The 19,400-nt window shown below is 39.8% G+C and overlaps 1 protein-coding gene across 1 annotated transcript in view; it reads right to left on the minus strand.

Annotated features, from left to right (window-relative positions):
• Window positions 1-19,400, minus strand: part of LOC117509399 (calcium/calmodulin-dependent 3',5'-cyclic nucleotide phosphodiesterase 1C-like) — a 296,954-nt gene that overhangs the window by 175,979 nt on the left and 101,575 nt on the right. Inside the window, exons 4-6 of the mRNA XM_034169110.1 lie at window positions 12,387-12,500; window positions 6,937-7,119; window positions 24-90 (exon numbers count right to left, since the gene is read on the minus strand). Of these exons, the coding sequence (XP_034025001.1) occupies window positions 24-90; window positions 6,937-7,119; window positions 12,387-12,500 (364 nt within the window). The remainder of the gene's footprint in view (window positions 1-23; window positions 91-6,936; window positions 7,120-12,386; window positions 12,501-19,400) is intronic.

Raw genomic sequence — 19,400 nt, forward strand, 5'->3', positions numbered from 1 at the left:
TAATCACACAGACACATTAGTACCTTGAGCAAAGCCATGACATTTGGGGGATAAATGAGGCCCGACTGATTCGAGGATCGTCTGTACATCCTGTCAGAGTCAAAAATATATCATTTAACACAATCACACAAATCACATAAAACATATTGTGTCAAACTGCAAAGATACTTCAAAATGGCAGTTGGAGCATCTTTATGTTGACGATGTCAAAGAAACGGTCTGTCTCTTTGATCTGCTCCCAACTAAAATGTGGCAGATTTGTGGCCTTCAGTAGACTGACTGGGCCTCATGTATCAATGTTGCGCACTTGTGGCATAAATCTACGGCGTAAACTTGAAATACACCAAAGTTGCCGTGACATGTATCAAGCAGTGCGCACCTGCCCATTTCTGGTGTACGCCTGACGTGATCTTGATAAATGCGGCGGGTGGAAACGATCGTAATTATAATAAACACGCCCATAAATATTCAGACTCCGCTTCAGACACACCCTCATTTTACGACATGGAAGCCGAGAGACGGCAATGAAAAAGAACTCCACCAATCACGACGCGTGCCAATAGGGCGTCAAAAGCGGCCGTCGTATCAACTGTTTTGTAGTATATAATCAATAAAGTGTTACAGTGGTCCCTCATTAATCGCTGGAGTTACATTCTAAAAAATAGCCCGTAATACGCGAAACCACGACGTACTCAGCGTTATTTTTTACAATTATTATAGACGTTTCAAAGCTGTAAAACCCCTCACTACACAGTTTATACACTTTCTCAATCAGGCATGAACATTTTCTCACTTTTCTCTCGTGTGTAAACACTCTCAAAGTTCAAACCTTAGTAGGAAAATAAGACCAAACTGTTTTCAGGCCCAAACATTTGTTTGAGAAATAAAAATAGAAAGTTTTCCTATAAATAATTATGATGGCTTTTAGAACTAACGAATTAATTTTAACGATCAACGAACAAGGTCGGACACATAAGAAATTATTAATAGTGACTCGCCAGTATGTCACAGATCGCTCCTCTGCGTCCTGACGCCGCGCCTTTTCTCACTCACATCTCGCTGCAGCAGGTGTTTGTTTCCGTGTGACAAACACAGTTATGAGTAGTTGTTGGTGCTCTTTTCTCTTCTGGGCAACAAGATTCTTATAAACAGATATGCAGAACACAGAACACTGTAAAAAAAAAGGCATGCAAAATTGGACTAAATACTCCGCGAGACTCTGAGGCCACGACAGGTGAACGGCGTTATAGCGAGGGACCACTGTATTCTCTTTTCACGTCAATAATTCTTGACATGTGGATATTTGCTCGCTCAATTAATAAGACACGCCTAATCTGTCAGATTTCTTTATTTTTTAAATGTATTTCTGTATTTATTTTATTGTGACAACCGAATGGAGACGACAAAACCTGGTTGCAGCACGGGTGAATTAAGGGAATGACGAAACTACAGTTGTTATTATCAATTTCATTGTCTAAAACGATCACACCACATGAAGTTAAGCTCAGCGCTGCTCTGGCTCCAGGCTCGAAGTGTGGAGAAAAAGGCGAGCAGCGCTTTCTTTGCAGTCAGCGTTGTGACCACGGATCATGCTCCATAACAATCCCGCAAAGGTGGGATTTGTATTGATTATTATGTAGTATAATCAGGAAAGTGTTATTTATGTAACATATGCATTGATTTGTATGATGGCACTGTTCATCATGTTCATCAGTTTCATTTTTATGTGGATTCCAGCGCTGGTTCATTTTGGTGTATAATTTACACCACCTCTCGACCTGGTGTATATTTTCAGCGCAGCGTACACCAACGATCACATTGATAAATGCCAAGTGGTGCAGCCGTTTTGGCGTACACCCCATATACGCTCAAATATCGGCGTACGCAACATTGATACATGAGGCCCACTATGTTTAATATTTTTAATCTGTTACTTATAGCAAATGCTGCCCTGTCGTAATTAAATTTCTTCTTAGGAAACCCAACCTTGATCCTGATTACTGGTTCATGTCAGACTGATCTCAAATTTACCACTCCTTTTGAAAATTCTTGAAAATGTAGCTGCACACCAATCTGTGGCTTATGTAGCCTCTAATCAGGGCTGTGAAAACTCTGCGGATCTGTGAAATTCCATGGATTTCATCATGGGGAGGAGGGGGGGGTGTTAGTGTTTTTCTCTGTAATCGTGATCGTCACTGAGTTTTTAAAATGTCTATCGCAAAGTGTTATTTTTTACGACATGGTGCAAGTTTTTTAAGACTGCGGCGGTTCACGGACACTGATCTGTGTGTTACAGATACAAATCAGTGTCCGCGGAGTTTTGAGGAGAAAAATCCCTCTCTCAAAGCCTGGCTGTTGTGACAGTTGTCGTAAAGCAGGACTGGTTGGTTGCTGCGTCGACGTTGTGTGGCTCCTGTGCGAAGCTTAAGCTAAACATAGCATATGGACATTGCAAACTTTTAGAGCTCTAAAGTTTTTAAAAGAAGAATTGTGCAGCATGTCTGTGTCATGGACCGACATCAGACAGAGGAAATATGGTGAGAAAGACTGTTTGAAAAAGTCTGATAAGGAAGAATCCGTGGAATTGTCGCTGGCTTCATCAACACACCTGAAAGATAAAAGAAACGGGAAAAGTGAACTGTGCCCTCAGGAAACACAGTAAGAATTTTTTCTCTGGAAAATAAACATTGTGCTGTTCAAACAGGATTTTACACAAGATTATGTGACTTTTTTTCATTAATCTAGACTTTCTTTCATTGGAAAAAAAGACTGTGGCTTTGAATGGATTTACATGAATTTACACAAGAATATAAATTAGTTTTTATTAATCTAGACTTTTTCATGGGAAAAAAAACACTGTGGCTTTGAGTGGATTTACAGGAATTTACACAAGAATATGTGACTTTTTTACTATAAGGTATGTTATTGCTATTTTAGCACAATTTTCAAAATATTCTCCAAGCTTTAGCTGTGGTTTTTGAAATGCTTTATCTGTATTTTCAGTCTTCATGAATTTCATGTAGTTTAATTGTTCTGAGTTAATGCATAATTTGGTTTACAATTAAAAGGAAAATCTTTCCAGGTTCTACTTCCACGTCATATTCTGTTATTTCAACATTAAATGAAAGGTTGAATACAGGGTCATTTAAATATGCACTAATTTTGAGATTTTAAGTTCCAGGAGATGCTGAAAATGCATCATTAGATAAAAAAAATGTATTTGGCTTCTGGGATCCCATGGGGCCCGAGACCCCGGTTCCTGGGGGCCTATGCCCCCGGAGCCCCTGCAAATTTTCCTCGGATTTCACAATTTCATTTCACAGCCCTGTCTAATAATGCTTTTGAAAAATTAAAGTCAGCATTCACTTCTATGAAACTGAACTCAGTCTTGTGGCTGATTATCTGACGCTTCCTATTGATTTTGACCCGTGTCTGATCAGGTTTGCTCATGGTTGACATAATATTTATCAACCAATTGCAATATATCTTGTATAACAAGTCTCCAAATCCTCAGCAGTGATATATACCACATATGTACCACAGGGTTCTATTTTAGCTCCTTTCTTTCTTTTAGATGTCTCAGACAATGAATACAAGAATAGCTCCAAGTCACTGAATGTGTCTTGGACTTAATTTACATCAGTGATGAAGACATACAAACAGTGTGGTATTGTGTGGTAAAACTAAGTGCAGAATATGTTTCTCCACAACAGTCATAACTACTGTTATCCAAAAATAAACAATTAAATAACCCAATTAAGCGGCCGTAGCACACAATCTGCTCCAATCTCAGTGTCTGTTTGAATGCATGCTGAACATGGAGACTTCAACTTCCACACCACTTTTTAAATTTTGTTAATAGGCCAAGTATAACTTGAATTACAATTAATAATTTACACAAGTTTTTTTGGGATAATATTCTCATGTTCTCTGCGTGTTTTGCAGTCAGGTGCAGCAAAATGACTCGCTGCCTCCTCTTTGAGCTGGAGGAGTGAGAGGGCTGGGAAGAAATACGACTCCCTCAACTGCATCAGGAGAGAGTGGTGTTACATTGGTGGAAAACTCAAGAGCTAACCAATCCCAATCCCCAACTTCATGCAGGTTTGATGACAACACACAGACACATGGGTGTGTGGGTGGGTGTGTGTGTGTGCGCATTTTGTGAATGGAACTTTTATTCCATGTCTCTGTCTGTGACAGCAAACAAATAAAAAATAATATTTTTGCTTTATCAGTGGTGTAAAATATATTTCCAAATAAACAATGATCCCCAATCCATGTAATTTGTCTGAGCGAAGGGAAGTTGTGGATTCATGCAGAGCAAAAATGAGAACGCTATCAGTTTTGAAAGTTGTGTGATATTTGCCATGCTTGGAGTGTGTTTTAGTGTGTGTGGTGGAGTGTTTTAGCGTGTGTAGTTAGTGTGTGGTGTAGGTTTTTTTTTTTTTAGTTAGGGCATCAAAATAATTAGGCATCTTGGAACAGCACATCAAGTCTCTCTTCTTTTTTTCTTTTTTTTTGAACTACATGAACATAATTGAAGTGCGGAGCACATCATCAGAGTCTGAACCAGAGCATAATTAATCTGATGATGAAGTGAACTTTATTGTTCTGGTCTGGACGAACCACAGCAGGTGGATTCACCGATCTGTGCGCATAGATTTGCACAGTGGATTGGACCACGCACTTCTCTTCCATCTTCTCCAGAACTCATTCATTTCTGCTCCAGCACCAAGTCCTGTAGCAGAGCAGGATGGAGACCCACACTGCCCCAGCACTAAGCAGGTTCCAGGGGCGGAGAATGCAGGAGTTCAGGTAGAGACCCCCCCCCCCAAAAAAACAAAACTCCAAAATACCTTTTTCTATTGCTTTTTTTTGGGGGGGGGGGCTACTAACAGTCAGGACAGTGTGTACAAATACCAATAAAAATGCTACAAAAACAAGGAACTAGGGACAAATATACATGGGTATTGAAGTGGAATATCTGTACAAATTCTTGGCACTTCTGATGTGCACTGAACAGGAATTGCATGTAAAAAGCCACAAAAATGCATGAAGCATTTTCTGCATTTTAATGTGAATTGTTGTATATAACTTTGTTTATGCTACATTTTTACATATATTTTTGAAGTTTACAATTTATATTTACATTCTAAGTTATGAAAATGGTCGTTAAAATATTTCTGGTTTTCACAGTAAAAAATAAATAACTTTTTTCCTGATTTGAATTTTATGTTGTGGGGTGAATTTAGGGTCACTGTTTTAATGCAGTATGTCAGAATGAAAGCAAACATGTAAAGTCACACAGGCGAGATTGTGCTGAAAAGAATGACACCAAACAAGGCCAGGTAAATAGTTTTTTAAGGTAAATTACATATGATGGTAAAACCAAAGTAGTCGAAAACACCCAAAAATTGCCAAGACTCAAGAGGGTTAATATGAATAATTTGTTAAACAAACTCCATTCAAAGAAAACGCCAGTATGAGATTAAAGCCCCAATGTAATGAGCACACTGACGGAAGGTAAGTGTCTTTATTATACAAAATCAGATGAAAAAACTCATCTTTAACTGGCAATACCTGTGGGTTGACAGTGGTAATTTACACTCCATGACAAAAATTCTCCTCTAAACCAAAAGTACAACATCTCCTCTCTCTAAGCAGCAACAGAACTGCAAAAATCCAAAAGATTACACACCAAAAATGAGAAAACCAAAGTAAAGAAATACCACAAAAGAATAACCGTCGCGGTAATAAACCTCTTGACTCTGAAGCCAGTAGGGGTCAGAGGTCAAAAAGCCAAAGCCCCTGAAACAGCAATGCTTGGAATCAAATGTCATATTTGCTGAAAAAATTGACAAGGGGAAAAAGGTCTCTGAGGAAAAGCACAAGAAAAGATCAACCAGGAAATACACTGGTATTTTACAATGTTGACAAAGTTTTGGAGCAGAGCGACAGGAAGCTGCGGATTAAGAAGGGCAGATGCCAAACAATGCTGAAAGCCCTGAGGCATGCAGTCACTAAGACACGTCAAACCCGAGGAGCCATCACTGTAGTCAAAAAAAAGGCGCAGCTATTCACGTGGCACACAGCACACGTGCCAAACCGTGACAGTTATGTGTATCAGGCCAAATTCCTTCAAAACCACATGAAGAGGAAGAAGTGTAGTTGGTCTCAGTTTTGATGGTCTCACATAAGATCAACCAGAAAGAAGAACAACTTGCAGTTTCATGCAGTGTCATGGAGGGACCATTACATCTGCAGGGGGTGGGGAGGGGTGAATTTTTTCCTAATTTCTTACTTTAAGAAGCCATGAAGTTATGAATAATGAGGGGTATGGTCACTTTGAGTGACGGTCCTGAGCCAAACATCTGTAACTCTGATAGCGTGGCTCTGTCAGAGGCCACACCATGCAGCTGCTGGCTACTGTGGAGGGCTGTGTTGGTCACACTGAGCATTTTATAACAAATACCTGAAATGATATGGTTTGTTGTATGGTGAGATGTCCGATCACCGAAGACATCCCTGCTGCAATATTTGCGCTGAATGAAAGTGTCATCTTATTTGTCCATAGTGTTTGACCGCTGTTTTGTTTTAGCATTAAATCTGAAGTGTCTGAGGAATGACTAATATCTTTTCATCAACTAACCAGACATGTTTCCACAGTCATGCATTTCATAATAGTAGGGTTATAACTGTGGAAAGAAATTTTGTTATTTTACTATTATTAACTGTGACTGGTAGTGCTCTATCAGTTTTAATCATAAAATACAAAGTTAAATCCATTTTGATTTGTATTGATATATTATCAAATATCAATCATGCAAAGCATTCATTTTATCTATGGAAGTGATGCTATGAGGACTTTGCAACCAAATCTTACAAATTATGGAGTGAATCACACATCACACAAAGGCAAATAAACCCATAACAAACCTTTCCACAAAGATGCCGGCCTGCACAGCATGAACGATGCTGCGGAAGCGTGGCTTGTCCTCACTACAGCAAAGCTTTAAGCTTCTCTGGCAAGTAAAAGTGGAAGCCAGCCAATCACGAACTTCAGATGGCACAGAGTCTGAATGGATGTCCCTCAGCTCATCCCCTGAGTCCCCCAGTCCTCTACAGGAGCAGAAATAACAAGCCAGGAAGCAAAGTTTAGTCATACATTTCTATAGTGATATTTATTTATATCAATACAAACTTTAAGCAATGCACCAAAATAAAATATGAACAATGACAGTAAACCTGCCTTGAATGCAGTTAGTGATTCTTCAGCATGTGGAACATTTCATAGTTCCATTGTGAAACACTTTATTGATGTTCTGCCTCAGTCTGCAGTATCAACAGTAGGTCCGTCATGAGGCGTGCTTGACAGGCAGCAAGTTACCTCAACAGAGATGTGTTACCTTGCTGAGCACACCTCTTTGCATGTACAGCCCCTGAAAAATGACTCAGTAATTGTTCAACCTAAGCCTGCTTTTGTCCTCATTTCTGTTCCCAATGATCAGGCTGTCACAAAAGAAGCTTCTCAGTCATTGTTCGGAAAGGCATTCTCCTTGGAGCATTTATATTGGCACCTGATGGATTGTACAAATTTTAGGCAGCATTCATTTTTGTCAAATGAACAGTTACTTTGGGTGACTCGGATGATCAGTATCAATTGCATTGTGAGGGAATGGTAGCTACGTCATTTTGACCATGTGGCACATTTCTCATGATCCAATACACAGTGTTGAGGATGCCAGTAACTAGAAAAGGTGAATGGGGCATTCATGTTTCACCTGTTTGCAGCAGATAGATGGTTACATTTGAGAGGTTGAGATGGATTGTCTACTGTGGTAGCTGACATTCAGGCACCCACTACTCCACTTCTGTGGAGTAGTGGGTGCAGTGATCCATGGCAACAGTGCATGGTCAAAGAACTAAACTGCTACTTGGATGTGCAAAATATATTTGTAATAAAGATATATTAGTTCATTTTGGTTTGATTGCTGCTGCTGATATAACATGTATGAAATGTACATATCAATACAAGTTATCAATGCTAACCAAAAGTAAATAAATAAACCTTACTTAGGGCCCTGTCCCACTGGGGAGAGGATTAATTGCGCATGAATTGAGTACACAAATTGCGGGCGTTCGTTGTTAGCAACAAAAATGGCGAAAAATGACAAATGTCCCAGTATGAATTACGGATATATTAATAATATATAGCGAATATATGATGAACAATCATGGTTATATAACGCATGTAGTGAGGAAACTGATCCGACACTTTGAGATTATCATGGCAGTGTTACGGGTGTATTATGAATGCATCGCGCACGTGTGGCGTGTGCACGGCATCTGCATTGCGGTCATAAAATAAGCTCACTCGGCCGTCGGCATCACTATTCACACCAACAATGCAGCCTCTGGAGCATTTGCTGGACTTGGACAAGTTGATCACAGAGTGTTGTCATGCAAGGGTTAACTGTTCATGAGTTTGGGGAGCGAGAGGGGGGAAGTCACTCATGTGAGACGGTGATTTTTTTTTTTTTTTTTTTTTTTGAGCATGTCACAGAAACTGACTTCAGCGTGAGTTGTGGCTGCAACTCTTCCTTTTGTTGGTGTTAAATAAAAGTCCTGGATTGCAGCAGCTATTACGTTTTTGTGGATTTACACAGCCGGACCGGCACTGACTGGCAGGTATGTTGCTTACTGCCACACTTTGGGTTTACGTGATGTGTTTGTTATGCATTCACAGATTGTCTGCAAATCAGCTGCAAAGCAGATGCAATAAAACGCTTTATTCGTGGCCAATCTGTATGCAGTCGCTACAACATATTTTAGTTGGTGATGTGGACATGATGGGCATGATATATATATATGTTTTACACACTGTCCCGGTCCACTGCCAAGCCGCAAATCCCCATCAGTTGCGGATATCAGCGGTTAACGGCAGATATACAGCGCATAGAGTGAGTATGTATTGTGTATGACTTGAGTATATATGGAGTATGTAAGGCGGATGTCATCCCCATTCAGATTTTTGAACAGCTCAAAAATCCTGGCTGCGGACATGCGTGCCTCTGCGTGTTCGGATGACGGCCGACTTACACAGGCATGTTACACGGATATTGCGGATGTTTGGCGAATATGGGCCAATTTTGTGCGCAATCCATACGCAAATCCTCCTAAACGCCTGTGGGACAGGGCCCTTAGACTGTTGTATAATTGTGTGAATGTGAGTCACTGTTGTAATTTTTCTGAGCTTATATTGTGATCAATACTTTCATCACATTTCTACATTTCTCCTTTCAGTTGTGTGCATATCAAATTATTATATTTTAATCACACTTAACATTGTGATGTCATTTCAAGTTTGTGCAAAAGTGCCTGAAATAGGGCTGACTGATATTGTGACCACAGGCACTGAGATGGTGGGCTATGAGAATCTACACAATGAGACAAATGGTTGAGTTGTTTTGCACTTGTGCCCAGAATGAAATGGGAGTGTCTACTTGCCATTTTATAAAAATGATAATCGGAGTGTGGTAACTTTGCTTTCAAAATGCTTGTAAGAACCATGAAGTTTTCAAGTCATACAGGAGTGATGTCAACAGACATCTTGAGTGTTCAGCATTTGTTTGAGTGAAGCAGCACATCAAAGAAGCTGGATAAAATTTGCAAGAGAGGATCAGCATTGGCATTGACGTCACCTGACCCGGTCACTGATCACTGTTTACTAATGAGGGAGGTAAGATCTGTCTTAAACTTTATTTACATCAGTTATGGAGAAATACAAATAGCATGGGACTCTATGGTAAATCTGTGTGGAGCAGCTCTCAAAAACGAAGTGGTCGTTCAAGAAGAAGACTATTGAGGAAAGCCATCAAGACACCCAGACAACCCTGAAGAAGTTATAGCCTTCTGTGGCATTGATTGGAGAAATTGTGCATAGTACATAAGTTTTGTATTTTAAATCAACACTCATAGCTCCATCATGGAGCAGAGAAGAATTTTCTTTCAAAAAAACAGATCAAATCTAGGCTTACATTCCTGATGTGACTTCTGGCAAATTGTATCTGAATTTTCTAGTCTTCTTTGTAAAAAAAAAAAAAAAAAAAAAAAAAAAATATATATATATATATATATATATATATATATATATATATATATATATATACGAGGTCTATTAGATATGAAACCGACACTTTTATTTATTTTTTTTAACTATATGGATTTGAATGATGTGCGATTACACCAATCATGCTTGAACCCTCGTGCGCATGCGTGAGTTTTTTCACGCGTGTCGGTGACATCATTTCCCTGTGGGCAGGCCTTGAGTGAGATGTGGTTCAGCCCTCTCGGTTTCACACGCTGCTCGAGACGGCGCGCGTTGCTTTATCAAAATTTTTTCTGGACCTGTGAGGAATATCCGAGTGGACACTATTCGTGAAATTTAGCTGGTTTTCGGTGAAAAGTTTAACGGCTGATGAGAGATTATGGGGTGTTTCTGTCGCTGTAAGGACTTCCCACGGAGCGGGACGTTGTGCAGCGCTTCCAGGCACCGTCGTTGGCCTGTTTCGACCTGAAAACATCCTAATTTAAGGTTTAATTCACCCAGGACGTCGTGAGAGAACAGAGAAGATTCAGAAGAGGCCGGCATGAGGACTTTATGCGGACATTCCACTGTTTAAGGACATTTTTTAATGACGCAAATTTGCCGAGTCATCACGGAAACGACTCGGCGAACGACTTACTGGGTCAACAGCCTGAAATGTGGAAGTTTTCAACTTGAGACGATGCCACCTGTCAGGTGTCAGGCGCTGTGGGCCGTCCTTACGGCGACACTACCAGACCAAATTCTCTCATCAGCCATTAAAATTTTTACCGAAAACCAGCTGAATTTATCAAATGGTGTCCACTCAGTTGTGCCTTACAGGTTTTGAAAAAAAATTTATCAAACAAAGCAGCAGTCTCTGAGCCATTCCTATACAATGAAAAAAATCGATGCGAGGGTGGGCGACTCCTCACTCAAAGACTGCCCACAGGCGAATGACGTAACCGACAGGCGTGAAAAAACTCTCGCATGCCCACGAGGGTTCAAGCATGTCTGATGTAATCACACGTGATTCAAATCCATATGGTTTTTGAAAAAAATAATAAGGTCGGATACTTTTCTAACAGACCTCGTATATATATATACGTGGTCTGTCAATAAAGTAACGGTCCTTTTTATTTTTTTCAAAAACTATATGGATTTCATTCATATGTCCATTACAAAGGCATGGATATGGAAGAACAGGATCCATATGACTACCTTGTACTATTGAACACCTTAACCCATTTTTACAGAAAGAATGGGACAAAATACCACTTAACATGCTTCATTGTTTGTGTCCTCAATGTCAAAACAAGTGTTGTGAGAGGGAATGCAAAGTGGTAAATGCTTTAGCTGCCCACCTTCTGCTTTTGCTCACACCCTTTCGGTGACATAAGTTCACTGCTGAATTGTCGTATTTATCAGTTTTTGTTGAGTCTGTGTGCCAAATAAATTCATTCATTCAACTTTCTTTGGAATGTGTTGAAGGCCTGAAATGCAGGAATAGATGTATATTAAAAAAAATGAAAAGACCTCCCAAAACATGAAATACATCTTTGACTTATACTGTCTGCAATGACATTTGCAGTGTCCATACATCTCACTTTTTCTGATTTGGGGTTGCGACACCCCTGCCATGCTTAACCTGGCCTGTTTCAGTCTCTGCTCAACTCTTATCACCCTTGGTCCCACAGACCTCCAGCATGCAACGGTAACACAACTGTACTAACATTTGGTTAACAATCACAATAATGACAGATTGTGCAGAAGTTGTAGGCCACTTTATGAACAACTCAGACTCAAATATTTGCATAAGGAGAAGAATATATAACAGAGTTTTACCAATGTTTGGTTTTCTTATTTCCTACAAAAGGTTTTCTTATTTGTCAATGTTCTGATTGTGTGTGGCCAGACAATTACCCCATGTTTTTTTTTTTTTTTTACCATGATTAAAGTACCAGTGTGGAGTAGCCCGAGAGCAGCACTCACGCAACACCAAAGTGAAGCTGACATCAGTGTCTGTCGCCAACCAATCACAGGCTAGAGAGAGAGAGAGACCAGTGTCTGGCCCAATTCAAGGCTGGTTGTGGGGCTACGGTGTGGAGCAGAGTTAATGGTATTGTTTGAAGAAGAGTGACATAAACTGCTCACTCTGAGAATACAGTGAACTTTCACATACTTCTGAAGTCTGACGTCTCTTTCATTACTCCTAATCAATATTCACAGTCTTTGTGAGTTCTAGTTTATCTAATTGTTGATTGATTGAGTTACATGTTTAAAGTAAGACCTGGGAACCTACCTGGCTTCTTCAGTATATAATGATTCAAGAACTATGGCAGCAAATTCCAGGTTTTTCTTCAGGTCCACCACAGATGCCTCACCCCTCTCTAACTGTTTTATGAGACATCGCAACCTGTAAGACACAGTCACAACATGGATATTAGAGGGTCCTCCATATTTACACAATGCCTCATTTAAGGGTGTACAAAGACAGGACAATGTCACTAGTCACTGAAACATGCTTTATAATAATGGCATGATCTTCACATGAAGACTGAGAGACTACATCATTGATTCAATGTTATATAAATGTTGTATAAATCACTTTTCTATACAGGTTTTTGGCATTTCAGACATTTGCAAGAAGGGGAAATAGATATTGTAGATTTCTTCTTTTCATCACTGACCAACAGAAATAAATCAAATTTGAAATGTGATTATCAATACATTTATAAACCTAATGTTCCAATATAAAAATTAAATGGAAGTCATGATCGCGCCGCCTATATTTAAACCGTGCCCCCCCCCCCAAAAAAAAAGACAGTCACCAGTTCAAAACTACAAGTATTCCACCTGCGTAGCACGATGCTATCTCAGATTATAAGCATGCACTATTGGCTACAAAACGGGCCTATTACTCTGATTTCATCAGCAAAAACAAGCATAATTCAAAGTTCTTGTTTGACATGGTGGCAATACTTAGGGCCCCTTCACACATAGTACGAATAAGTACAAATCAGGGCGAATCATGGAAGAACAGCTCGTGTGAGCAAACCACAAAAACATCGAGCCGATGGGAAAGAACACAGTGCGCCACTGATGTGAAGAAAAATAAAAATCAGCTGTATAATTAGTGAATATCACTGGGTTGATATAAATAATATATAAAAGGGGACGCAATACAGAACCCCGTGGTTAAGTAAGCCTGGTTAGATAAAAAATAAATGGCACTTATGGGGTTCAAACCTGCACGCTCTGATTACCAGATGGAAACTTTACCACTGCGCTACAATCACCGTCTTATAACAGGAATGTAAAATGGCTAAAATCTACAAGCAGATAAACATATTTAAAAAAAAAGAAAAAAAAAAGCGCTGTGATAACTGACCAAATGGCATTTGTTACGGCATATTTTGGCTGATACGTGACTGAAAGTGGCATATTTGTCACACTGTTGGCTTGTCATATAGTCCTGCAACGCACCGCTCACAGGACACGCGTGTCCTGTCAGACATACATGACATTCAGATCACCTGCTGCATGTCCACATAAACTGACAGTCTGTTCCAGCTGGGTCAGCCTGTCAAAGTGCGCACTGTGCACACTCTTCCAGTATGTCGCAAAAGCAATATATGTTTTTATGTATTTCCATGTGAGGACAGCAAGCACACAAATGTGCATGTCTGTCAAAACACGGTAAGGGTTCTGCAGCTGTGATGTCCAGAACCAGAGTACTGGACATCACAGCATCCAACACCTGCAGCTGTTGGCGGACACCACCCCGTCAGTCCAGCGCATACACCAACACACCATCTGTACATCCATATATCAGCAGCACATGCAAGCCATTATTACTGGTAAACCAGTTCACAGTGCATCGCAGACAGTCAACCCATGATCATGGGACAGAGGTTCACATACATCAGTCCATAGTGGATCAAAGATGCAATCCAGCGGACAAGGAAAGTAGATTCTGTTTTCAAAGCATCACACAGTGGCTGCACCCCCCCCCCCCCCCCAATGCTTGCGTGCTCTTGCCCTCTCTATCTTTTTCATCCCTTCTCTGTCTTTTCGCTTTGTTTCCTATTGTACACTTTTTTCACTAGCTCTCCCTCAGCCTCCAGGATATCAGCTGTCCAGCGGTCAATGTTACACCCCTTTGTCCAGACTAGCAGTGGGGCCAATGGGCTGGCAACACTGTGGTGCATGCGTGTGTCCTGGCTGTCAGTTAATGCTCCACATGACGGACGGACTGTGTAGACATTGAGATCGCTTTTCCATGCCATGATGTGCAGGCCATTGTGTTGTCCTGTGGGACAGCACGCTGGCCACTGAACACCATGTCATATGGGATTGTCATGGTGGGCGACGCTTTTGTGACCTGAGAGCGGGACTGGAGAGTGTTCATCAGCACAGGCTGCTGCATGGTTGGTGTTTGCCCAGTGCTGTGACATGCAACTGGAGGCGTTCCAAAGCTGGGTTTTATTTTTATTTTTGTTGTGGCAGCCTGGCCATACTGTATATGTCATGATGGGTGTAGTACAACTGTAAAACCCGGTCAGTTGTGTTGTGTCGTAGCGTACTGGGCCTGTGACAACACGTCAACTCGCCTTGGGCCAGCAGCGCACCGTGCGCACCTGCAGGTCACATTATGAAACTGTCACAGCGAGTTTGTTCACGCCTGCCAGACAGCTCAGTGTTCTCATGGTTCACTCATACGGGGCCCTAAGAATTGTCTCCTAGCCACAAGAAAGGAAAGGATAAAATATGTGATTAGATACATATTTTGAAGACTATTCTCATGCTGTGCTGGGCTTCACTTCTGCTGTTTATCCAATATGCACTACAAAAACCTCCTCAAAATATCTTTGGAAAATCTACCTAATAAGCAACACTACATGTGACTACATCCTTACATAATCCACATTTTAACCATTTTGATATATTCACTGACAAACTTCAAAAAAAAAAAAATCACTGATTTCACACTGTAATAAATTACATTTTCTCCCATTCATTTTAGGGGCTGGACAGTGGTGATGTCACCAAAATTCATATTCCTCACATCTTGAGTTTTCTGAGTGTTTATCAGAGGCAGGTGAAATTATGCTAATTTCCCCATGTTCATGATTTAATTTCTCTGGGCATATAGCACCAAAAATAAAACAAGGTGCATCAATATTTTCATCATTCTTTATTTATTTAGAATAGTCAGCTCATTTGACATTTTATTTACTAGTGATATGCACTTTAAACATCTGGCTATGTTCTGCGCTGTGAAACCAGCATGCAGAATGCCAAGGTCACGTTCACGAAGAGTTTCAGTGAAGCGTAACAAAAATGCAACAAATTTAAAATTTTATTATTTGCTTTTACAGGCCCTTCATTATCCAACACAATAGCTATTCCTAATTGTTACCAAAAGTGAGTCATTGGTCAAAACATGCCACACCTCTGTAATGTCCAGGTGATTGCCGGCATCTGTGGTTGTGTTTGTGTGCAAATGCATGTTCTGTGACTTAAAACCCACTATTTACAATTTGCGTGTCTGTGGTAGACTTGAAATGACAGTTACTCTCCAGTAGTGAGGAGAGTTTCGTTTGTTTTTCAGAATATTTTTTTTCCATTCACCCACTAAACCAACTGATTCTAATTAGTTCAACTTTTCAGTCACGTAGATGAGCTAATGAGTGAAAACATGTTTTAGGTACAAAATTAGAAGCAATACGTGGTAGGAGTTTTACTCGCTGAAGCCGGGGTTTCTACCTCTGAATACTCTAAATGTGTGAGGTCAAGGCCTGGATTCAAAAAGCGTTAAGTCACCTTGACTTACTTAGTCAACTAAGGTTAGTCGTCCAACATTAGCCATCTAATCTCTGTTTCACATCGATGGCTAAACTTGTAGATTAGCCATCTAACATTAGTCACCAATTTTCAGGAACTGTTCAGGAACTGTTAACTTCCCGGTTGTTCATCTGCTCTGCTTCCTGGTTGTTCATCTCCTCTGCATCCGTAAACATCTGCAATGGATTATTCCATTCCCGGAGCACCCGCTCTCATCACACAGCTGTCCTTTCCTGTTCCATCAACTGGTGGTACATGATAGCCATCATTTTTGAGGTAAGTCACTGAAGTTTTGTCAACTAAAATAAGATTAATCTCCTTTATACCAGGCTAAAAACTTTAGTCAGATGATGCACAACTTTAGCTGACTATGCACTTTGTGCAGTGGTGGGCACAGATAACCAAAAAATTAACTTAGATAACAGATAATCAGATAACTGAAAAGTTATCTTTGATAAAGTTAAAACAATAAACCACCCAAAAATGTATCGGAAGTTACAGATAACCGAAAACCGATAAATTACAGTATTGTCTCCGGTACACTTGCAACTACTAACAAGCTGATTTTGAGTTTAACACCAGGATCGCTTCTGAAAGCATCAAAGGCGACCACAGAGCCAAACAATGCACTTCTGTCTTTGAGCATCCTGCCCCCTGCTGGAAGCTCCAGTTTAGTACATGGCTTCCAGCACAAACGCAGCTGAGAGGAGCTGCAAAGCTCAACTCTATATTCAATCACAACACTGCCGTCAGGCAGAGGTCTTGGAAAATAAAGCAATGCTGACTTATGGTTTGGTGTAAAAAAATGAATACTGATAGAATAACTCCATTAATGTCAATTCTGTCATTTGTGCAAAGTTAAGATATAACATATATCTTTTAATGTTGAATAATGCAGTAATGGCGATGTTTTGTAACAAACATAGACAGATGGCATTCTGGGTAAAATGTGCCTCCGCTAACACTGATTGGTTATGTGAACTAACACGTTAATGTGAGGTGCGTCCAGTGTTGGCGTTTACAGATAACTGTGCTTTTGTAAAATATGCCAAAAATGGCATTTTCAAAAAAAAAAAAAAAAAGCCAAGTTGTAATTAAATAATTAATATAACCGTGTAAAAAAAAAATAGAACACTGCCATGATCTACTGGTGCCAGTGCGAGTTTTGGCCCTTTTTCAGTTGATTTTTCATTGGTGTGAGAATTTTTTGGATCGCACCAAGTTTCAGGTTAATTACGCGTCCTGCATCATTTAGTATACATGGAGTAACAATCTGCGTTTAACATCTCACGAACCCCTCTCGCACTGTGCCTGTGCCAACACCACAGACCCGTCTTGTAATGTTTTTTTTTTGTTGTTGTTGTTTTGTTTTTTTGTTTTTTTACGTTGATGTCTCCCATCGACAAGGCTGGGTAGGATTACTTTGAAAGAATACATGTGGATTACATGTATGTATGTACAGTGGACCCTCGTTTATCACGGGAGTTACGTTCTAAAAATAGCCCGCGATAGGTGAATTCCGCGAAGTAGCAGCATTATTTTTTTTACAATTATTATAGATGTTTTAAGGCTGTAAAACCCCTCACTACACACATTTTCTCACTTTTCTCTCCTGTGTAAACACTCTCAAAGTTCAAACCTTAGTAGAAAAATAAGTCCAGTATTATAGAATGAAACCAAAGATCAAAACCTGTTTTCAGGCCCAAACAATTCTTCAGAAATAAAAATAGAACGTTTTCCTATAAATAATTATAATGGCTTTTAGAACTAACAAATTTAATTTTAACGATCAACCTACGAGGTTGGACACATAAGAAATTATTAATAGTAACTGACCAGTATTTCACAGTTCCTCTGATCGCGCCTTCATCGTGGTGCCGCTCCGCAGCGTGTTTTTCCACCTCGGGTCAGGTGTCTTTTTCCGAGTGATATGGGTAGTTGTTGGTGCTCTTTTTTTCTTCTGAGCGAGAAGATTCTTATAAACAGACACACGCAGAACACAATGCGCATGCTTTTTCTTTGCTGCTGGAGCGCTCTGCATCAAAACAGCGAGTGTAGTCTCTGGACCTGTTGCCAGATTTTGGCTGCAACTAAGCACAGCAGACAGTTTAAAAAAAAAGAAGAAGCAGGCAAAATTGCACTAAAAAAATCCGCGAAACAGCGAGACTGCGAAACAGCGAGACTGCGAAAGGTGAACCGCGATATAGCGAGGGACCACTGTACATACATTTGGATTACTTGTAATCTGATTACTTTTGGATTACATTTCAAAGTAATCTTACGCAACCTTGCCCATCGAGAGTTTTTGTAAATTAAGTTTGAAAAAAAAGCTTCGGTTTACCTTTTGCTTCTGGAAACATGAGTCCGACGTGTGGTTTTTAAACGTACGTGTGTGAGAACATACTTCGTGCACTCTGAACCTTTACACCGTGCAGTTCTGTGGTACAGTTTGAGCTGGAACCGAATACAGTGATTGAACATATCATACAGTGGCTGCCCAGCTTTAGGGCGAATGCTGCCATGAACACTACTGGCCAGTAGATGGCAGTAGAGACCGTGAAAACTTACCAAAACAAAATTCCACATAAATATCAATCCAGCTTCAGTTTGAATACTGCCATGAACATTACTAGCCAGTAGATGGCAGTAGAGACTTGCCAAAACAAAATTCCAGATAATCTGTGTCTGCTGCTACTCTGCTACATTTAAGATGCGTCAAATTTAATAAACACAAACACAATAACAGCTATAAACACAGAGAATGTATTCACAAGAGTTTTAGGCACTAGAGTTTAATGCTGTTATCTGTGGAGCCTGATCAGAGTGTCTCAAATGCATTTTTCATGTTGTGAACGTACTGAGATTCTCCTATACCCATAATGCACCTGGACCCAGCATGGCCACACTAAAACTTTAAAAATTAGTGCATTACTTTAAAACTAAAACATATATCTGATATTTTCACTTTATAAAACTTCAGACATGACATTAATTTAAATAACTTGTCCGAAATTAGTTTTAGTTTGGTTAAAATTAGGGATGTCCCGATCAGGTTTTTTTGGCCCAGATCTGATTCCGAGTCATCTGATTTTGAGTATCTGCCGATACCGAGTCCCAATCCGATACTTTAAAAAACTGAATGAACAATGAACAAATGCTAAATATATAATAATTTCATTTTAATCACCTTATTTTATTATTTATCACTTAAACAGTGCACTTCTCCTTGAGGTAGCTTGAACAATCAAGTAATAATCTACCAGACTTAAAAAATGTACAAATTTCCATGTTATTTTATTTGTCTAAAAATAAATGTCTAAGGTTCCGTATGTTAAACAAGAAATTATCTAATCTGAAATAACAAGTGGTTTTAATTTATAGATGAAAGGTTTCTAAAGAACCATTTATTGATTTAGCTATTTTAATTACAAGTGTTCTAAACTTTTTTAAACAGTAATCAGAAATTTTG

This window comes from Thalassophryne amazonica, chromosome 1 (assembly GCF_902500255.1).
Source record: "Thalassophryne amazonica chromosome 1, fThaAma1.1, whole genome shotgun sequence".
NCBI lineage: Eukaryota > Metazoa > Chordata > Actinopteri > Batrachoidiformes > Batrachoididae > Thalassophryne > Thalassophryne amazonica.